This window comes from Xiphophorus hellerii, chromosome 12, assembly GCF_003331165.1.
Source record: "Xiphophorus hellerii strain 12219 chromosome 12, Xiphophorus_hellerii-4.1, whole genome shotgun sequence".
NCBI lineage: Eukaryota > Metazoa > Chordata > Actinopteri > Cyprinodontiformes > Poeciliidae > Xiphophorus > Xiphophorus hellerii.
The window spans coordinates 25,011,679-25,029,322 of record NC_045683.1 but is presented as its reverse complement, the minus strand read 5'-3'; the positions used below and the strand labels follow the sequence as shown (position 1 = coordinate 25,029,322).

At 39.8% G+C, this 17,644-nt stretch overlaps 1 protein-coding gene across 1 annotated transcript in view; it reads left to right on the top strand.

The window, feature by feature from the left end:
• Positions 1 to 673: 673 nt before the first annotated feature.
• The window catches only part of LOC116730107 (transmembrane protein 132D), a 41,453-nt gene continuing 24,482 nt past the window's right edge, over positions 674 to 17,644 (top strand). Inside the window, exons 1-2 of the mRNA XM_032579116.1 lie at positions 674 to 1,268; positions 8,507 to 9,383. Coding sequence (XP_032435007.1) covers positions 1,151 to 1,268; positions 8,507 to 9,383 — 995 coding nt within the window. The 5' untranslated portion in view covers positions 674 to 1,150. The remainder of the gene's footprint in view (positions 1,269 to 8,506; positions 9,384 to 17,644) is intronic.

Genomic DNA, 17,644 nt, shown 5'->3' with positions numbered 1-17,644 from the left:
CAGTCTACTTTACACTGACATTGGTGTCCATCAGTTTTGGTAGAGTTATGATGGGCTTATTGGTCAGGATGCAGTCAGTTAGAATAAATTAGCAAAAAATTAGCCGCCATTTGGCACAAATGCCATCTTGACATTTGTGCATGACAACTGTCTCAAGCAGCAGAAACACTATGGGGATCATAAGAGTCTGGTCTAAAAGGGAATCAGAAGCAGAATAAATGGATAAAAACAAATTCATCATATAATTGTACACAACATCTCAGCATTTTTATGGCCATTTATCTCCAAGGTTCACGAAAGTAAAAAAAAAACAAACAAAAACAAATGCGTGAATATGAAATGGGGGAAATTTGGAGTTTTTAGGTTTTTAGCCTTGGCTTTCCTGTGTCTGATGGCACTATGAGTTTGTAGATGAGCTGGGATGCTTCAGAGGTGAGTGCCATCCAAAAATGGTTCCCTGTGAGAGAAGACAAAACATGGCGAAACAAATATGTTGTAACTCGTCACAGCTTGACGACGAATTAATGGTTATTAATGAATGAATATTAATTCTCTCTCAAATTAATATTCTTAAGAAGCGGGCAAATTTATATTAGTCCCCCCCCCCACCACCACCACCACCCATCAACCCCATACCCCACACCTCAGGCGCCACTGTTCACCATTAGTCAGACATTAAAACTCGAGAAGCAACGTTTGATCAAGTCTCCCATCATCAGATTAAAATCCCGTGCAGGGTTAATCTGCACGTTGCCTCCTGAGAGGATGAGCAGTGACACATGATGACTTTAGTGCATTGAAAGGGTTGCGCACAAGACAGCCCGCGATGTGCGTTGAGCTCCGCAGAGTCCCGTGAGCGGCGGGACACCGGGAGTCAAAAACTGATCAACACGGATCTTTCCCTCCGCCGCGCGCTCGCTTCGCTTGCATCCAGCGTCCCCCCGCCCCCACCAAAAGTCTCTCCGGGCTCGTTACGCACAGCCCATGAGCGGAACTTGACTCGCGCTCCGCGTTTTCGCCGACGCGCGCGGACCACAATACAACTTCCCACTCCCACAGGTGTGATGGTGTCGAGCCAGCGAACTGAAGGGATGAGTGAGCCGGTCCGCTCCGCGTTCTGCTGAAGGAAAAAGTCCAACCGGCACGGACGATGGAAAGTACTTGCCTGCAACCGCGAGCCGCGCTGCGTGCCAAAATGAGCTTTAAACGGCAAAGCTGGATGATCCTATTGTTGGTGTTTGCAACTATATCAGCGGTACTCACACAAGGTAAGCGGGGCGGAGAGTGACCATATGCTGTATTTTAGCCATTTTTAATATTAAGCGAGCAATATTGTCCCAGTGCAGAGAAAGTCTTTTGGAGCATCTTGGGACAGTACTTCATGGTAAGAAAGAAAGGAAGAAAGAAACAACAAGCCGTTTATCTCCGTTGCTTGTTTCTTGTTAGAGGGCTGGCTCCCTCTCAGCTAAATTATGACTAAAGCAGCTTTCTCTAAAGGTCTGAATAATAAATAAACGCCCCCCCCCCCCCCCCCCCCCCCCCCCCCCATTTACACCACAAACTTTCATCTCGCTCTTCAGTAAAACAGCGTTGCAGCAATCCTAAACTGAGCGCAATTACGTGTCTTACTTGCGGCAAAGAATTGTCACAGTAGTGAGGAGTGAATTAAATATTTAGGATGAAATCAGCGAGGAGTATGAAGACTTGATGGGGTTGTATAAAAAATTTGAACCGTGCCTTCATGCGCTCGGTACATTGTCTGCTTTGATGGAACCCAGTTTTTTTTTTTTAACACACTCAGTGAGGCAAGCACAGAGAAATACATTAATACTCTCAACCTAATCAAGAAAAAAGGAGTAAAAAAAAAGCAAAGGCAATATATGTGAAGCGTGGAAGTGCTTCTTGGATGGCCATTTCCAGGGAGTGCAGGCAGACTGACTTTTAATAGGATGACAAAAGCTGAGAAATTGGGATAAATCTGATTTTTCAAAGCAGCTTTAAGAGTTTCATTGGAAATAACAATCCCAACCAATCACTACGCAAGCTTAAGCCTCCCTCAATCTATCTGCCTTTTCTCTCTCCCTCTCTTCTCTTATCCTTCCATGACTCCTCACATGCCACAAGATCTCTACATGTTTGAACATTGTCATGCATTTGTCAGACGTTATATGAGAAGATAAAGCTGTAAAGGTGCTGCGATGCATTTCCAAGGGTTATCAGTTAGACTTAGCCCAACCCGTTGGCACGTAATTTGGTAGTGGTTAAAATGTCACCATGACAAATGGGGACAGGTTGTTTTTTTTTATTTTTGTCTGTTTCTAATTGTGTGGGGTTTTCTTTGTTTGTTTTTTTGAATACTTGATGATGAGCTCCAAGTCTCTGAGGTTGGAAGCCCTTCTTGCCATCATCTTCTTAGCTCCTCCCTCCTGTCAGGACTCACGTTGGACGCTCGGAAATGTTAATTAATTTTGGGCCTAATGCATTTGTGAATTTTCTTAATTTTTTTATCCTATCAATTAGGTTTTTGCAAACTGAGCTTCTACACTTTCTTTCTGATTTGCTCTAACTCAGATACTTCTTCAGAGTTCAGACACAGAAACAATTGGAGCCTTACTCAGGAAAGTAGGGTTGGTTGCAGGAGATGTCCCTGATTAAGTGTTCGATCTAACTTTTTAAAAAAAGTGATGTACTGCAAACAGACAACTGAATATGTTGTGAAAAAACACAGACTTAACTGTACATATGAGTAGATTAGTGCGCATTGATCCATTATCCGGTGTTGGGACAAGGCCTGTCACAATAACAAATTTAGCAGGACAATAAATTGTTCCAGAAGTTATGATAGTTTTGTTGTTTTGAGACCATGTTCAAGTAACATGATGGTAATGGCAGAAAAATGCAAGAAAAGCCTCTCAAAGAACAATATGCTTCAATTTCTAACAAACATTTTACACTGGAACTGCAAGACTATTTAAGTATCAAAAACAAATAAACAAAAAAAAACAGAAACAACAAATAGAATGAATTATGATGTTTCTGTAAACAAAATTGTCCTTCAAAAGAAGAAGAAAAAGAAAAATGAGACCAAAACACCAGACTGAAGACTTTTGTCATCCAACTTTTGGCAGAAAGAGAGAGAAAAGAGAATCATGGATATGGAAATTATTGAGCTTGTTTTAATTTATTATGCGATTAACTGATTTACTGCGACAGGTGTAAATGGAAACTTGCCATTTGAACTGGAATCTGATTTGACATCATGCTAAAGGCCCACATCACAATGCTGCCAACAGGGACCTAAGCCTATAGATAGGACAATGCTTTAATCTACATAATATTGTGTTATGTCCCTGATTAAATTGAAATCTATATGCACTTGTGCCTCTACCATACATAAGCTTGGACAAATCTCTTTCAGCTGCAGATTGCCCCAGAAAATTTAACTTTCAATTAACTTATTGCAGGATTTTTGCCAAACTAACAAGTGTTAAGTGTGTGTCCCAAGTGAATGCTTAAATGTTGTGCTAACGCCAGTACATATTTTTTGTACTTCAGGACCTCCTCTTTGGCAAAGCATCAGAAGCTAATAAAAAAGTTGCCATGCTCTGTTAAAGATAGCTGCTCTGCAAAGGCGAGCCAGTCAGCGGACTAAAAACTCACTGCTAAACTTGATAAAAGATTCCCAGTGTCACAGGTGCATAATTAGTTCTAGTAGTACCATCTGGGCCTTTGCCAGGGCTTTTTTAATTTCAACCTATTGATATCAAGAGAATCACCTCATATGTGACCAACATTTCATCTACAAAAGCACCTGTAACAGCAGTATAGAAGGGGGAAAAAAAACAAAAAAACAAAGAAAAACAGATCTTTTCATCTCACTATTTACTAATCAGAATGCAGACACCCATTGCCTTCTGCAAAGCTGTTGGGATGGCAAAGTTGTTTTGCACATATGGTAAAAGCCATCAGTGCACATTAGGATTCACCGAGGATTTTCAGGCTTTAAGCATTTAATGGAAAGACACAAAGATTGATTAAAACTCTGAGAGAAATGCTTTAAGACAAACACACTGAGCAGATGCAGAAACTAAAAATCTACAGGGAAAAGATTGTTCATTAGATATTGTTTTATCCAAGGTACAAAAAAAAAAAGAAAAAGAAAAAAAAACACTGATCAAACTAACTTTTGCATTTTAATTACATAAAAATATTCCTCTTTACAATTTAAAGTAATTATTTATGCTCAGAGATGAGATATAATCCACATCACAGCTTTGTTTCATGTGGAGTTTCAGTGAATAATTTAAAAACATTACACGCTGGAATGTTACATTATTTTTAGGTTTTGTATAATTTACATGAACAACCGTTTTTTCCATGGAGGATTGTTTACGAGAAACAAATTGAATGATTTGCAAAGCAAGAGTTGGACTTACAGCACTTTTGTATGAAAAAACAGTTAAAATTACGCATAGAGTTTATTGAAGCTGGTTGGTTTCCTGGGACGGGAAGAAGCTAAGATTTGAGTCCACGCGGTTTTTTTTTGCTGAGGCCATGAGTCTGCGTTATCCGTTCCAAAACCAGATCGTTGTACAGTTCAAACGCTGAACAGTTTTCAAGTTCAACCACATAGCTGTTGACTCAACGTGGAGGTGAACAACTGAACATAATCCTCCTTCTTCAAAATCGTATCCATGTTGCGAGGAGCTCGCAGAAGAGCTAATATGCAAACAAAGCACAGGGCTCAGCATGGCAGCAGGAGAAATAACTGAAAAACGTTCATTCATGGAGCCTGGGCAGCAAACTGGAGGAACTAGAGAAAACTAGGGAGCTTATATACTGAGGAGAGAGAGAGAGAGAGAGAACAACCTTGGACTAAGGTGAGCTTAATTATTGGAATGTTGAACAGCTGGGCAGCTGCTGAGCATGGCTGCTGAGGGAAGGAGACAAACAAACATGAAAAAACACAAGGAAGAACAATCCTAATAGTGGAGAATAAATTACATGCACAATCAGAACAGAAGAATAAATAAGAAGCTAAAAACTAATAAAGAATACAGAGGAATGAGCTGATGAGGAAAAACTTAAATGACAGCAATTAAGAACAGTCAGAAAACAAATATAAGCGCTAACTAAAACACAAACATCAGTGGACTACGACATAGTTGACAAATGGCACAGTGGTTTTAGATTTTAATGCCTCATGTTGGTTTTATCTAGACATATTTAATACGTTTGCGGCCAAATAGCTTTATTTTTTGTTGTCGCGCATGATGAGGCATTTGCCTCGTCTGTGTGGCGACAGCAACACTCTACTTAGAATTAAAGTTTCACATTTGGAATTGGTTTTATTTCTTGATCAGCACCCTTCGACAATGTAAAAAAGAAAAAGAAAAAAAAGAAAAGATGTTCACTGCGGACACTGCTGCTGGTGTTTCTTGGTTGTTCTTGAGCATCCAAACCAGTTTCATTCAAAGGTAACAGGTCAGAGTCAGGTTGTTAGAAACTTGTCAACATTGGGTGTTCCAACACGACGTTGATCCAAAACACACATTAAAACTTCTTTTGAAAGTAGCAATAAAGTTGATTTAGCTAAACCGTGTCAAATTTAATACATTTCTTACAAAAAAAAACAAAGAAAATGATCACAACACGAATAAAGTATGCGTTTTTGGCTGTTTTTTTAAAATGCATCTGGCATGGTGTAATAAAGCAGAAGTTCATCTTAGGAGGGGAAAAAAAACTGAGTAAAGACAGTTGGGAGCGTCAGCGCTGATGTGATCCGACTTGGCTGAGGAGCAGAAGCAGCTCAGGAGGAGAAAATCTGAGAGGCTCGAACAGCTGGAATAGTTGGTGCCGCAGATTTGCTTGTATGTTTACCTCCTGAGAGCAAAACTTTCTCTTTTGGAGAAAAATCATCTTGCCGTCTCAGATTGCTTGACAGATATGTGTAATTTTGGCAATGAACAGTTCATCTCCGACCCAGAGCCTGCCATTTTTAAATAGTTCTAAAAAAACCAAAAAAAAAACCTTGAACAAACAGACTAAGGTATACAAAAGAGCCCTCCTTTAAATTTTGTGGTACATATACAGTATATATACAGTATATAGTATACACATATATAAAGACTAAGATTACACAAGGGTAACGAAACCGAGCCGATGAGATTATCAATCGCGCAGTATTTTGTAACCTAATCAGAGCTACAGAGGTTTTCCTTAGATAAAGTAAGCTAGTTTATATTTACTCCAAATGGAGCTTCTGCCAGCTCTGGGTTCAAACGGCACATCTGTCACTGTGGCCCCTGGTAGGATAAGCCCAGATTCAGGCTCCAGTCTCCTCCTCGCGCAGCGCGGCTCCCACTCAGTGAACATGAATGACACTCGTGTCTGTGTGGGCAAGGAAGGAGGGAAGAAGAAAAAACAGAAAAGAAAAGAAAAGCCACGCTGCCGGCTTCTTCTGAGGGCTGCTAGCTTGAAATGGCTGTGACATGCAGAGTGAAGTCAGCGCAGTGTGAACGGTCCAGGCCAGCTTGACAGGCTTTTTAGCTGGAGTGGATGAACAAAGATGAAAAGCGGATGAGATAGATAGATGATAGAGAGACTCATCAGATGCCAGCAGCCATGAGGGGACATGACGAATGATTCTGCTTTAAACCTTCCGAACTGGAGGCACAACAATCAATAATTCAGGGATAAACACGCGTTATGTGGCATCTCTTCACATTTCACAAATGCGCGGGGCACAAATTTTGTTGCCGATTTGATCTTTTTGACGATGCTGTGGACGTTTGCGGTTGCAAGTCAATTCATAGGAACACGTTTGATTCATTGTCGGATGTGTTTTTACGTGATGTGAGATGCTTAGTGCTGTTGGTTTTTATTGAATTAATCAGATGTTGTTTTTATTATTACCAACTAGAGAAACACAATTTAGTTTTGGGCCTGCTGTTGTATTTTTTTTTTAATAGTTCTGTTTAAAAAGACATTAAAAATGGATTAAAATAAAATGACCTTTGAATCAAAAGGCAAAAAAAAAAAAAAACTTTCAGCAAAGATCAGATAATATTTATTCTGCTGATCTCATGCTTGCATGAAAAAGCCCAGAAATAACTTCTTTTTGTCTTTAAAGTCATTGGTGTTACTATTACCAGTGTTATCTTCTGAATGTTGGAAATGAGAACAAAACACACACTAAAAGTAATGTTAAAAAAAAAAAGCATTCTAAACTATAATCTTATAGCCAACTTTCCTTTGTTAAAAATAGGACTTAACAATGATGTAGTTACACAATAATAATTATAATTGCATAATAACTTAGCAACATAGTATTCCTTTTGTCAGATACAGAAAAATTGTGATCCTGAAAAGGAAATGATATGGTATAATGACAGACAGGGGAAAAAAAAGGATTCAAAATGACATAATTATACTGTTTACAAATGACTGAAGCTAAATTCTTGTATTATGCAAGAAAAGCTTGTTTCCAAGCTTTGTTTAAAAAAAAAAAAGATACTTTCAGAAGTTTGAAAGAAAAAACTGCAATCAAGATCCTGATCAGTTCATTCAATGCTGCTTAAACATCAAAAATGAAAAGAATGGTGTTGTTCCCATCCTGTACCTTTACCAAAAATATTCAGGTTATGATGGGAAAACAATCAGAAAGAAACAATAAGCTTGTTTAGATTGTGGGCGACACCAATTAGAAATGAATAGCTCATTACTTTTTTATTAAAATATACTAAAATAACAAAAAAATATATTAAGGTGTCCGTTTAATTAATTCATAACATTTACAATTACAGTTATCGCTCTTCACCATCTCGCAGTGTGAACTCTGGTGTCTGTGAATCAACCCACGTCTCCAAAAGTTACAATTATCCCATCATAGTAGCACAAAGCGTCCGGAGGTAATTTATCTCACCTTTAAAATACGAAGTAAACTTCTAAAGGAAAAATAACTTATAGGAAAACTGTGTTGAAAAAAAAAAATTTCAATTGGCATTTCTAATATTCTACGCACTCCCCTGTTTTTTATTGCTATGCCTTTTTCTGTGCCACACCTATCTGTTTAAGAGACGGAGTAGAAGATAATCATCCAGGTGCATTTTTCCATAAATCATGCATGAACAGCTCTGCCTCTGTTTAGTGGTTCAAAACCCAAGTCGCTCGGTGACTATTAAAAATTTCATTATGATATTGACGTTTTTGAATGGAACGCATAAACTTCTACTAGTAATATTGTTCGCCATTCTTGGTAAGAGAAAAGGGGAAAGCTTAAGGTTTAAGGTTAATCTCAGAATCCTTTTTAATTCTTTGATGCCCTACTCAGCTGATAGGCTGTCCTTCTATGGCCCCTGTGTTAAAGTAGGCAACAGCAGTTTATTACCAAATGTACATGGAAGTGGGGAGGGTTTCTTTGGCTATACATTTTCCCAAACAGTACAGTGTATTTTTGTTTTATTTTATTTTAGTAAACCGTAAGCTACTGTCCTTTATCTTCCAGATCTGAACAGCAAGGAACTCACTGATACTAAGAGTCCAGTGCCTTTCCCTGTCTTCCTGCCGGTCAACTATGAGGTACGGGACGCCGACTACCTCTTCCTGAAGGAGGCTGGGCAGGACTTCATGAGGAACTCCAGCATGCAGAGTCACACGCAGCCCTTCGTTCTTTTAAGAGCCAGCCGTCAGCCAGCTGTCAATGCCAGCTACGGTCCCGTGTCCACAGAGAGACTCGTGCCTCTGGATCTGGTGCAGTCGGTGCAGCTCTTCAACGCCCCAGATGTCTTCACATTCAACTGGAAAATCCAGGCCTTCGTGCTGACGCCTCGGGTTTTCTCCTCCAAACCCAAAGTCCGGGTGCTCTTCTACGTCGCAGGGAGGGATTGGGCCAGAAGCGAGGGCGCCTTGGATGAGCTACCATGTGTGACGGTTTATGCTTTCTGGCAAACGCAGGAAGTGAGGGGTTCTTGCGCCATAGGAGGCGAGAGGGGAACTTGCATGGCTGAGCTTCTGCCTGAGCCGGGGTGGTTTGCTGTGGGGTCAGAGGGCACCAGCAGGGAAAGGCAGGATCCATCTGCTGGGAACTCGGTGGAGCTGTACTACCAGGCTCAGCCCAGGGTCAACGGGAAGTGCTTTTCTGTGAACGGAAGTCGGTGGAGCAGCTCGGTGCCGCCGGCCGAATACGTTCCCGTGACTCCCATGCAGAGGATCGGAAGCGTGCAGCTCCTGCAGATTCCCAAGGGGATGGCCACGCTGTCTCGCCTCAAGCTCGGGAACGCCATCGTCATCCGGACGTCGTCCAAACCTCTGAAAAAGACCGACATCGCCACTTTCTACATACTGATGGCCAGCTCTGCTCAGCTGACTAACTTCACTCTCAGGTACAGCTGAGTCTGTTGTTGCTTCAAGTGCCACAGCATGAAAAAGAAAAAAGAGAAAAAGATAGAAACCGGAGACTTTTTTCACTCACAGTATTAGTCATCTTCTCTAATTCTTGCACTAATCCACTGGCATCAAAAATAAGGCCATGTCAGGAGCACAGAGATATAACGTGGATTATGGCATTTCTCTGAAAATATCGCAGTGGTTTTTCAGTGAAGGGAGCGAGATTACTTGCTCTAGTGCTGCCTGATGACATTAAGAGCTGCTTCAAGAGTGGTAGTCATCATGGTTAATGTAGATCAAATAAAGTCACGTGTGACTCATAATTCCTGAAGGGATATTTATGCCCAGCGTTTGCACTATGTTGGCGCATGAAGATGGTGCCGATTAATTGCGTGGCTCAGTCAAATTTAAGGCTTTTGCGGTGCAGCTTGTTTCCTTTTTTGACGGCACATGCTCTTTAAGACAAATTTATTCCTTTGAAGGTGTCTGCCTCATCCATAGCTGCAAAAATCACGTGTTTCTGACAGCTGTGATAAAATTACTTTTCTTATCTCCAAAAAATAAATGTTTCACTTCTTGATGTATATTCTTCTTGAGGGGAAAACAGGGCGTTCCATCATTTATTTCACCATTTCAGCTTTTTTCATATTTTCATCTCCCACCCCATTGCAACCCCTCACCCAATATTGTTGCAATTTTAAGCAAACGGCAGAATTGTATAATTAACTGAAAGGAAAATGATACAGGTTTTGTTTCTTTGTTTGTGTATTACTAAATAAGTCCCACATATTTGCCACTGCAGGTTTTCTAGTCGATCTACCTCCACTAAGTTTTCCGATTTCTGTACTGGAAGTTGTTTCTCATTTATATTTAACAAAATATCTCAAGCTTGGTAAGATTGGTTGGTTAGACAAACTCTCTAAAGTCTTGCCTCAGATTTCTGTGCTAAGATCCACAGTGTAAAAAACCCCAAAAAACTAACTTATGGTAAAATACCGGCAACTGTGGTTGCCAGGAATTTTACTATATAAATACTATAAACAATATAAACAATATTTTGTTACTTTGTGCACATAGTCTTTCATTTACATCCTCTAATATAGAGTTTTTTCTTCAGGATTACCAAGTATTTAACTCCACCCCATCTGCTAATGAAATTTCTTTCCTAAGAACGTCCTTCCTGCGACACTGATTTTGCTACCACCACAGAGTGATGTTCAGGGTCATGTGCGGTATTAGTCACTCCCTCCAGTTTTTTACAATTCTGCCATGCATAGGAAGTCAAGAAAAATCAACAGATCAAGAGCAAAGTAATTGTGAGTTTATTAACAATTTCCTGCAAAAATGGTCAGAAACATTGGGTTCAAGTGGCTGCTAACTCCCATCTGTAGGTGGCAGTATTTCTTTCTTCTACTACACTGCTGCCAAGTTACAGTCTTTGATTGATATGGCCAGTTACAAAAAGTCTTATTTTGCAAAATAAACGCAAATATTGCAAATATTTCTGAAGCAGCACCGTAAAATGAGCCATTTTGATCGCAGAAAAGCTCATAAAAACAATTGTGAAGCCATGGAGGGACTGATTAGTATTCTGACTCGGCTGCACATAGAAAAAGTTCAGCTTTCATGTCCTCTGACCAGAGAGCCTTCTTTTACATATTTGCTGTGTCACTTATACTATTTGGGTAAAAACTCAAATGGGTCTTCTTCACAGCTTCCTCCTTACAACTCCCCCATAAAATACAGATTTTTGGAGTGTGATGCTGAATTATCTCCTTGCCCAGGCAGCCGGTTTATGTTTTAGAAGGACTAATGAGTGCATCGCAAGATATTTAAAGTTTGGGGTATTGTTTTATCTAACTCTGTTTTAAACTTTTCCACACATGTATGGTGTGATGTTTGGTGTTCTTCGTGCCTTTTGATGACATAGCCCAGGACGTGAAAAATTGTTAAATTCTGCATAGGAAGGCAGGGAACAACAACACGACTTACTCTTTTCTCGTGACTTTGTCAGTTTGTTTTTCTATTGTCTCAGAAAGTGACGCAATACAGCAGAGATGTGGCTCAAAACTGGAAGCGAAGTGAATTAAATGCATCCGACCTGCTCGCACAGTTTCATTGATGTTTCCACGGTCATCTGCAGCCTTTTGTTGTCTTTATCCAGTCGGAGATCAAACAGAACCTCTCCGCAGTAACGCTCGATATGCTGATTTCAGCTGTCAGAACAGACGGAGCAGAGATTTGCGCTAACCTGATTACAGACAGATTTATTTTGTTATTATTCAAGACAGGGGCTTCTTTACTCCGAGCAGGTGAATAATGATCTGTCAGGGGGAATGGAAAGCTTTTTCTCAAACAGGACAGTTATAGATTTGGTTGGTTTGAAGAGGTAACGTATCTGTCTGTGTTTTTTGAGCAAGGAGTCCTTACTTAGAACCCAGCAAGAACTCGTAAAGGCTGTTTACCCAATATTTAGTTCCTGTGTACTAGTAAGATACAGTGCCTTCAAAGTGTATGAATACCCTTTGAACTGTGACAAGAAAACCACAAACTTCAAAGGTTTTTGCAGAAATGTTACCTGTTGTAAGACCAATATCAAGTTTTGCATAATTGTAAAGAGAAAAGACTAGGATAATGTAGAATGACTGTCAGCCTATGTTTACATTTAAAAGTCAGAAAAAACTATTTGTACTCATCCCTCTCTGATATCTTTACAAATCCAGACCAACCAATAGCCTTAGTAAATCAACAATTTTGCGAAAAAGAATCCACTTTTGAGTAACTTAAGCTCTATAAATAATACAGTTTTTCTATGAAGGCTTCAGTGTTTTGTTTTAGTGAAAGAGTATATTCTCAACTACAAACCTACTATGACATGGGCATCACCTACACTGACAGGCCCAGCAAGGAGAGCATTAATAGATTTAGATATAGCCAAATATCTAAATCTTTGGTTAGATCAGAGATTTAGCTATCTCTGGTAACTCTGGTGCCAACTCTGGAGGAGCTGCAAAGATTCCCACCTCAAGAATCTGTCAACAGGACAACTATTAGTCATGCACTCCACAAATTTAGCTTTTATGAAATAGGAAAGCCATAATTGAAAGACACACATAAAAATGCCTTAGTTACAGTTTGTTTCAAGCCATGTAGGGGAAACTGCATACATGTGGAACAATTTGCTCTGGTCAGATGACAACAATTTGTTATTTTCTACTGGCTGATTGTAGAAAACTACTACTCTGAACATTATTCCCAGAGAGAAACATGGCAGTACCAGAGTCTTGGTGTTAGAAGTGACTTTCTTCAGCAGGGGAAAAGGAAAGCAGGCCGATGTCAAGACGGATTAAGTTAAATATAAAACAATTCTGGAGGAAATTTCATGTTTGAGGGTGCAAAGGACTTGAGGTTGGGGCAGAGGTTGATCTTAGCAGGACATCAACCCAAAAGCTCGCAGGCTGCATGTGAGGTCAAAATGTCCAGTTAAAGTCCATAAATCCAACTGAGGATTTTAAAACTGATGTGTACAGAGACTTTCCGTCCAGTCTACCTGAGTGTGGGTTATTTTGTAAAGAAGAATGGGTGAAAATCTTTTGTCTATGGATGACAAAAACTGGCATTGATTCGAACCAAATGCAGAAACCAAATTGCAACTGCAATTCAAATGACTTGCAGTTGCAAGTCTGAATAAAAACAACAAAAAGAAAACTCTCGAAACCACGCATTGTTTTCCTCCTCTCCACTACTTTGAGTTGGTTTGTAACCCAAAATCCCAATGAAATACCCCAAATCTTCAGCTGCAACATGACAAAATGCGGAAAAGTTCTAAATGGCATAAATACTTTTGCAGAGATCTGAATTTTGCCCTATATTTCACATTCGACACATCGCTGGTAATGAAACCCTGACAATGTTTTGTTGAAGATTTTCATTTAGTAATCCTCTTCCCAGTGGGACTTTTGAAAAAAAGATAAACATGGACTTGAACAGTTGAGCACATGCAATGAGAGATAACAAAAAAAGCATAAACGTCAAAATGTTTCATCCTACACTTCTTCAAGTTTTGAAGAATATTTTTAGGGAGAATCATTCAATGTAATAATATGTAGCTTAAAAGGTTAGGTCATCTATTTGTCTTAATTATCTAGTTTTCTTTTCTTCCCGTCTCTTTATTTTAGCTGAAGCAATGAAGCCAAAAATGAAAAGTTAATTTCCCGCCCTCTTCAACCTGTCACTTTTAATTATTGCCGCCTTATCTCATTTACTTAGTCACCCAAAAGAAACCCAAATTAAAATCAGATAACCGTGATGCCACCTCACTTCCTCTTTTTTCCTTTTCTTCAGTTCCCTCTAAGCCTCCTGCTTTCTGCATTCGGTTGGAAGACTGACAATATTACTTGCAATCCTTTTAGTAAGCCGTCATGTCTGCACTGTAGGTTTTGGTGACTAGACTCAGAAATTTCCGTTTTGCATCATCCTATAATCACCGTGCACTCCGTGTGCTCATTCCATTTCCACGGCAACACGTCGCCATGCTAGCCCATCTTATCTGCATATTAACAAGCTCTGTGCATCCAGACTTCAACAGATGTCTGTGTGCTATATCACTGTCTGCATATCCCATTAAGCTCTCCTTAATGTTCTCTCATCAGCATGATTAACGCGTTATTGATCTCTATGCCCAGAGTCGTGGGATATTTAAATTTAAGGTTGACCGAGGGAAAAAAAAAACAATAAAAAAAAAAGCATCTGTTTCTCGTTTTCGTCAAAAAAATCAGTTTTTTCATGCAGCTCTATCGCTTTCATCAATTAGAGTCTTTCTTTTACTTGTGAAATTAAAAGGCATTGACTGTAAACCAAAGGGGTTTGTTTAGACCTCTTCTTCGCCTGTTGAATCATCTTAAGGAAACATTCAGACATGAAATTAAATTTAGCCGTCTTTCTCTATATGACACGGTTTCCGCTAAGCCTTTCAACCTGGAAATCTAATCCTTCATCTGTGTAACAAATGGGGGTTTTTACATCCATTTTGAGGCCCGCCGTCCCTGCCATCTGCCAGGAGCGCTGGCATGAAGGTCCCCCCGAACTCCCCCGCTCCATGAGAACGATAAGCACGTTGTCAATGGCTCGCCATCAGACTGGCTAAACGTTGGACATTTGCCTGCATAATTGATGACTGCATCTGTTTCCGATTTCGTCGGGGTTTTGCTGGTGGTGCTGTGGCCCCCGTGAGCAACGTGTCCACACAGTTAGATTGGAAAAATCACAGCGTAGAAGAAGCAATTACAAACCTTATGGAGCATCTCCATATTGCCATTAATAATGGAATACATAGGGGGTTGGGCATCCAGGTTACACCAAGGAAATAGTCTAGCTTCTGCTTAATGGAATTTTTAAATAATCTCGTCGTTTCGTATCAGTCTGGAAAACACTTCATTTTTAGAGTTAAGTCTGTCTGCAAAGCTGAGCTGTAATCCAAAATGTCATGACATGGGTGGATTTGTAAGTAATAGGTTGTATACGTCTGTATTCCAGTTCTCATCATTAGCACACTGGCACAGCGTCCATCAAAAACACTCACACTCAGCTGCAGCTTCCAGTGCTTTGAACACTTTTGCCATTGTTCTTTGCAGAATAGCTGAAGGTCCATCCGACTGGTCAGAGTGTCTGAAGGATAGTTTTACTCTGTTGTTACAGGTTCTCATCTGGATTTTGACTCGGCCAGCAAACACATAGATATCCTCCAGTCTAAATCAGTGGTTCTCAGGCTTTTTACAGCGAATACATCCCCAGTAAATAACAGGTAACCGTCTTGATAGACATTTAAAAACAGCGATGCAACAGGATTTGGACTTTTTCAGCCGCATTAAATGACAATGACAAGAAAAACAAGCATTGTTATCTTTTGATCGCTAGTTCATAGGTTGAACGGCGTGGTTTAAAAATGCATTTTGTTTATCCAAAATTTGAGAGTCTAAGGTCTACAGTTAGAAATATTTACAAAAAGCCCCATAAAGTCAGAGCGGTTTCTTACAAATACTGACCTCAAAATCCAATATGGCTTCAAAAGTGCTGAAACACTGAGTTCCTTTAAATCAAGGCTAAACCCCCCACCTGTTTAGAGTTGCCTTTGATTGATAACAAACAGAGCAGTGATTAATATATTTGATGTATATGTGCTTGATGAGTCTGATGATGGCATTCTTGTTTCATAATTGGTTGCTGTTTTATGTACTTTTGGTGTAAAGCACTTTGAGCCGCCTTGTTGCTAAAATGTGCAATAAAAATAAACTTGACTTGACCTGACCATATACTCCCAATAAAATACATTGAAGTTTCTGATAAAACGTGCAAAAGTACAAGAGATGTAAAGTATTTTTAGCAAGGCAGGGTTTATTCCATGAGCGCATGTGGAAAATAATTATACCAAAAAAATGAATATTATGTAATAGCTGAGCCACTCCTGCCACTCATATCTTACCTGGTCAGAAAGTGAGATGGATGGCTGTTGCAGCACCTGAAAGCTGCCTTTCACACACGCTGTCAGCATGAGTCTCCACAGCCATCCATCTTCTCTGCCCCGGTGCCTCTCCCCGCCCGCTGTCTTCCTCTGGGCCCACTAAAATCACGGAGACGGGTTTCTGTTCCCAACCACTCCACCAAAAAAAAAAAAAAAACTTTTCCAGATGCAGGGGAATCCTTTTTTTTTTTTTTTTTTTACTTTCAAAAAAGGGACTTTAGATAAAACTCCTTGTTACTGCCACTTTTCATTAAGTACACCCTGCTCCACTCGGCCCTAATACATGGAGGTGTTCCATCATGGCAGGCCGCCGTATTCAGAGGCAATTACTAGATTAACCACCCTGTTACGTTTTCTCATTATTACTGTGAATATTCCATCCTTCTTCCCTCGCTGATTGCAGTGCATTAAAGGTTTTAAGGTTTCCCCGATTGGAAGCAAACTGCACATTCACACTGCAATTATTATTCCCTATAGTCAGCAGAACTGCAATTATATCTAAAAGAGCTTACAAATCGCTGGTTCAACTAACACAGAGCAAAGCAGCTTAAAAGTAAAGAAAAAAAAAAGTCAAATTGCAGATTTTCAATAAACATATTGATTCATTATGGGTGGTGTGTTTTTTTTTTTTTTATCTCTAGTATAAAGTGACACCACGCTGCTGATTATCTTAGCCTTGCATACAGATTTGGAGCAGATTTTTGCAGTGCCTCGCAAATGGATCCATAGCCCCCTTTTCACATTACATCCACGTTGCATTAATATTTTATTGAGGTGGTTTGTGATGGACTGACACAAGTCTGAAGTGAGATGAAGCGAATACACAATCAATCACGTGATGCAAGACGTGAAAATGTGAAAAAACTCGAATAATCTTGTAAAGCCGATGCGACTACATAGTTGTTGAATTTAAGCACTTCCCAGAAAGCTATCAACATTTCACAGTTGATCCCAACTGTGAAGCAGCTATAAGGGGACACTGTGTTGACACTGCATTACCATTACTGTGAACAACACGGGTCCGGCCACCTTCCATCTTGTTATCTGCTAAACCGAAACCAAATCAGGAACAAGCAGGTCCTTGTACTGAAACCTCATCTATTCTCCTTTGCTCATTTAAACCGCACTGTGTGTTTTCCTCCTCTGTTGTTGCCTCCACCGCCTCCTGGGAGCGCTCAGACTGTTAACAATTACCCCCTTCTGTTTTCCTCTGTCAGTCACTCTAATGCACACAGAAACTGGTTTCAGCTACTAACCAGAGATACTCTGAAGCACCTTAGCTGCAGCTGTAACTTCCTTCTGGGGCTTTATTTTCTGCTCCAAGTTAAATGTGATTTAAGAAGTCAGAGTTCCTCTTTTTTTTCCCGTTTTATTATTTGTGAGTTTGGAGTGGCAAAACGTGTGGTAGAATACACAGAGAGGCGCAGCTTAAATCTAGGTGCTGTGTTAAAAAAAACATGACACAAATTACTTATAAAATTTGCCACAGGATGTTCTCTGTAATCTTCTCAAAGTCTAGTGTGAGGAAATGTGGTTATATGGCCCCAATAAATATCGTAAATCAGGAGGAAGTTGCTCAATGTTGTTTTGGTTTGATCAGAGTTTTTATTAGAATCCAATAAAAAGCCTGGCAAATTTCAGAACTAAAATAAATAGAAATATGACGTTTTGTACATAATTTTCGCAAAATGGGAGTAATGAGGTACAAAATAGCAAAGGACGAGTACAAAATAGTGG